Below are 4,726 nucleotides of genomic sequence, written 5' to 3' on the forward strand. Positions count from 1 at the left end.
GAAAAGAAAAGAAAGAAGCATTGATATTGACATTTACATAGGGAGGGAAGGGGTCCCAAAGCCCCAGCTCCACCACCCAAACTTCAGGTCCCAGGTAGGAAGCAGAGGCACTTTCTCTGTGCCCCTTTATGGCAGGGGTGGGGAGGTTGGGGGTAGAAAAAGGATGGGGGTCCTCTCCTATCATTTTCTAAATGTTGGGGGATTTAAATCTTGATGCATCTGGGTTCCTTGGGAACTTAATGGAGGATGTACACTGCAGGCCAAAAGCAGTTCTCTCAAAAGCAGTTCTCTCTGCACAGGGGGCCTCTGGGCCTGGAGAGCGGGGACAGGAGCCCAGAGAGTCTGCTGCCTCCGATGCTGCTTCAGCCCCCTCAAGAAAGTGTGGAGTCTGCAGGGCCTCTAGATGTGAGTAGCCCTTCTGCTGAAACAGGGGCATGAGACCTGGTGGGCTCTAGCTCTCTGTGGAGCCTGGAGAGGGCACCACTGACCCAGAGCTCCCCTCAGGTGCTGGGCCCCAGTCTCCAAGGGCGAGAATGGACCCTGATGGACTTGGACATGGAGCTGTCCTTGGTAAGAAGTGGGTCGGGGAGGGCAGAGGCCAGGGGTGGCTGAGCCAAGCCCTCTGGTCCGTAGCTGTTCTCTGTGAGCCAGAGCCATGTCTCTAGGAGAATCGCCGCAGTGATTTCCCAGCTGTCCCCCTCAGCTGCTAGGTCCCCTCCCCAGCTGCTCCCTGCGGTTCTCACGCAGATGCAGCCCTTGGTTCCAGAGCGGGGTGTGCCTGAGCTGGCGGTCAAGGGGTTAAATTCTCCAAGCCCAGGTAATGGTTGTGATGACTCATACCTGGGAGGACGCCGTAATTGGGCTGAGCTACCTCGATTGAGTGAGGGGGCAATCTGCAATTTGCAGGGAAATCCTGAGTTCAGGCTGCCCTGCAGAGCGCGTTCCTTGAGCCACCCGTGCCCTCACCATTGGGCGAGAGTGGGGAGGTTAAAAATGGATGCTTCATCCTAACTGAGCAGAAGGCAGGCAGGCAGGCAGGGCTCTCCTTCCCTGAAGAAAGGAGGGGGAACCTTTCCCCTGGTGAGCACAGCCCCACTTCTCCTAGGGAAGGACCCCACGCTCGGGGCCCCACTCCTGCTGGATGTCCAGGCAGCCTTGGGAGGCCCAGCCCTGGGCCTGCCTGGGGCTTTAACCATTTACAGCACTCCTGAGAGCCGGACCGCCTCCTACTTGGGCTCTGAAGCCAGTCCCTCCCCCTGAGACCCCGCGCCTCTGAAGGGGCTTGGAACCAGTCCGCGGCTGCACATCCTTCTTGGCTTCCTGGCGCCCCCTGGCGGGAGTGAGCGAAGCCCCTACTATTCAACGGCCTCTCTCCACTACCCCGACGAACCCTGCACATAAACTCCATTTTTTTTTTTCTGTTTCGGGTCTCTTTTCTCTATCGACCAGGCAGCACAGGAGTTGTGGGTGGGGGGTGATTTTGCACTGTAGAAGCGTCCAGATACTAGGTCTTTAATAGAGGAACCCCAGGAGGGTGGAGGTGCTTGGGGATCCGGTGTCTAGCTCCCTTGCTTAGGCCCGGATCCAGGGCTGGCGCGGCGCCGCTGCAATCTTTGGGAAGCGGGGGCTTCTGAGTCGCACTCAGCTCTGCAATGCATGCGTTCTGTGATCCTGGGTGAGTTGGTACCCTTCTCTGAACTTCCTCTGTGACAGACAGAGAAGAGAGGTCGATGACAAGATAGATGGAAAGCACCTGGAAATTGGCAGGCCCCGAGTGGGCACTGGACGTGTGGGGCCTTGGGCAGAACTGCCCCCTCCCGGCCTCATCTCCTGGTGCGCCCCGGGTGGGGAGGGAAAGCTGACTACGTGCACGTTCCCAGCCAGCGCGCGGCCTCCGCGGCGTGGCTCCCAGTGCCCGGGGAAGAACCCTCACCCTCCCTATTCCCAGCAGCCCTGGCCGCCCCGCCCCCGCCGCAGCTGCTGCACCCACCCCCACCCTGCCCGGGCCTTTCTGCACCGTCATCTCTTGCCCCGCCGAGGTTCGACCTGTGAGTGGGGCCGCCCAAAACGGGCCAGACTTGGAGCCCCACTCCCGGCTGTGGGAGGGACGGGAAACCGAGATTGGGCAGAATCAGCGCCCCGCCACCCGCTGCGGCGCTCGGGGTGAGGTCTGTGGGCCCCGCCCTGCCGCAGGACTCTCAAGCTCTGGGACTGGGTAAGCTCTGGGAGGTAAGGCGGGGGGCGGGGAATCCGTGCTGTCGTACATGCGCAAAGGCTCTTCAGTGTCCCAAGACCCTGGCTTCCCCGCCAAAGAGCCCGCGCAGCTAGGTGGGGTTGGGGGCTAGGACCCAGCTCCACACCCCGCCACGTGGCTCTCTGGGAAGCATCAGACCTGTCACCCTCGAAGGACTGGCCGCTAAATAACTTAGGTATTGAGAGCTCTGAGAGCCTCAAAGGGAGGGCCCAAACCAGCTGGAGTCTCTACCCCTAGACAGGATAAAGGGCAGGCCTTGGGGTCATAGGAGGAGGAGGCTAACATGAAAACAAGGTAGGCTGGAGAGAAGGAGGGGGCAATCCAATCTGCACCCTCCCTGTGTCTGTCCCAAGTAGGTGCTGTCCCCCTCTCCCTTCCTATGCCCACCAATTGGAGGGACTCTTAGGAAGCCTCAGTTGAAGAAAGCAGATAATCTGCATGTACAAAGTGCAGTGATGTCAGTTAATGCGGTGGTGAGGGCATATGTTGTTCACTGGGTACACAGAAGAAGGAACCACCTGCCCTTGGGACACTTAGACATTGGTGTAGACAAGGGAACATTTGAGTCTCGGAGGATGGATAGGTTCATGGAGGGGGGGGGGGAAAGGATTCCAATCTTAGCGATCAGCATCAGCAAAGGCTCCGAGGTGCCAGGGGCATAGTGAGTTCTCCCAGCCCTGACTGGTGGAGGGAAGCTGGGAAGGGCCTGGCTGTCCAGAGTGGTGGGAGGCGGCTAGAGTAGCCAGACCAGATACTTTTGGTTCTCTCTGATGGGCAGTGGGGTTGGCGGGGGTGGGGGGAGGTAGATAGGTATTTAGGATGGAATTCTGCTAGACAGGAAAATATAGTTAAGTTCCTCATAGTTCAGGCTGGAGCAAGTAAGATTCTAGTTTTACCACTGAATCTCTGAGCCTGTCTCTTTCCTCATCTGTAAAATGGGAACAGCAATCCTAGCCCAGAGAGTTGTCAAAATCACTGTGCTATGGGGCCTAGTGGAATGGGAGTAAGAGGGGCTCAGAGGAACTGTTACAGGACATGAGGTGATGATGGTGGGGTGGCAAGGCAGGAGCTGATGGAGACTCACTGAGAAGTGAAGCAATGCTCATCACAGATGGGACATAAAGGGAGATAGAGGGGCAGGGGGTAGTCCTGGTCTCAGCTTGGTGGCCCAGGGGAAGGGCTTCAATGGGAGGGAGCCAGGGTGTGACAGGGGAGGTATAGCGTGACACCAGAGGGTACTGAGAGAGACCTGGGAGGCAGGATGGCAGCTAGGACCAAATCCTCTCTCCCAGAGAAGGTCCAGCCTCCTAGAGCCAGGGAAGGAGGCAGAGGAGGGACAGCAAAAGGAAGAAGAGATGGGAAGATGCCTTGTGAACAAAGCCAAGGCGGGGAGGAGGGGAGGTTTTATGGGGGTGGGGGTGGGCTGAGGGCATGATCCAAGACCTGATGTCTTTGCCTCCTAATGCCGGGGGTCTTGCTGGCTGGGTAAAGTTACTCACAGGAATGGGCCATAATCCTTGGTTGGCAATAAATGGACAAAGCAACTGGGTGCGGTGGCTCATGTCTGTAATCCCAACACTTTGGCAGGCCAAGGTGGGTGGATCACAAGGTCAGGTGTTCGAGACCAGCCTAGCCAACATTGTGAAACACCAACACCGTCTCTACTAAAAACACAAAAAATTAGCTGAGCATGGTGGCAGGCGCCTGTAGTCTCAGCTACTTGGGAGGTTGAGGTAGGAGAATCGCTTGAACCCAAGAGGCAGAGGTTGCAGTGAGGAGAGAATATGCCACTGCACTCCAGCCTGGGCAACAGAGTGAGACTCTGTCTAAAAAAAAAAAAAAAAAAAAAAAAAGGATAAAGCAGATTAATTCTCCCTAATAGCTGCTGTTGGTAGAGATAGTCTCTCAAGAGTAATCCCAGCACTTTGGGAGGCTGAGATGGGAGTATCACTTGAGGCCAGAGGTTCGAGACCAGCCTGGTCAATATAGCAAGACCAGGCCCGGCAGGTGGCTCACGCCTGTAATCCCAGCACTTTGGGAGCCCAAGGCAGGCGGATCACGAAGTCAGGAGTTTGAGACCAGCCTGGCCAACATAGTGAAACCCCGTCTCTACTAAAAAAAAAAAAAGAATAAATACAAAAAAATATATAGCAAGACCCCACCTCTTAAAACAAAAATTAAAAAAAAAAAGGTTGGGCTTGGTGGTTCACACCTGTAATCCCAGCACTTTGAGAGGCCAAGGCGGGTGGATCTTTTGAAGGCAGGAGTTCAAGACCAGCCTGGCCAATAAGGTGAAACCCTGTCTTTACTAAAAATTCAAAAATTAGCCAGGCATGGTGGTATGCGCATGTAATCCCGGCTACTCTGGAGGCTGAGGCACGAGAATCACTTGAGCCCAGGAGGCAGAGGTTGCCGTGAGCCGAGATTGCGCACTGCACTCCAACCTGGGCAACAGCAAAACTCCATCTCAAA

The 4,726-nt window shown here is 56.2% G+C and overlaps 1 protein-coding gene across 1 annotated transcript; it reads left to right on the forward strand.

The window, feature by feature from the left end:
• Positions 1-301: 301 nt before the first annotated feature.
• Positions 302-1,418, forward strand: LOC105512908 (heat shock factor protein 4-like). Its single transcript, XM_011943576.1, has 4 exons — positions 302-405; positions 505-570; positions 748-817; positions 1,106-1,418. The coding sequence occupies exons 1-4, from the start codon at positions 355-357 to the stop codon at positions 1,258-1,260; spliced, it is 342 nt and encodes a 113-aa protein (XP_011798966.1). The 5' UTR covers positions 302-354; the 3' UTR covers positions 1,261-1,418.
• The last annotated feature ends 3,308 nt before the right edge of the window (positions 1,419-4,726 follow it).

The sequence above is a fragment of the Colobus angolensis genome, unplaced genomic scaffold, assembly GCF_000951035.1.
Source record: "Colobus angolensis palliatus isolate OR3802 unplaced genomic scaffold, Cang.pa_1.0 Scaffold10483, whole genome shotgun sequence".
Taxonomy (NCBI): domain Eukaryota; kingdom Metazoa; phylum Chordata; class Mammalia; order Primates; family Cercopithecidae; genus Colobus; species Colobus angolensis.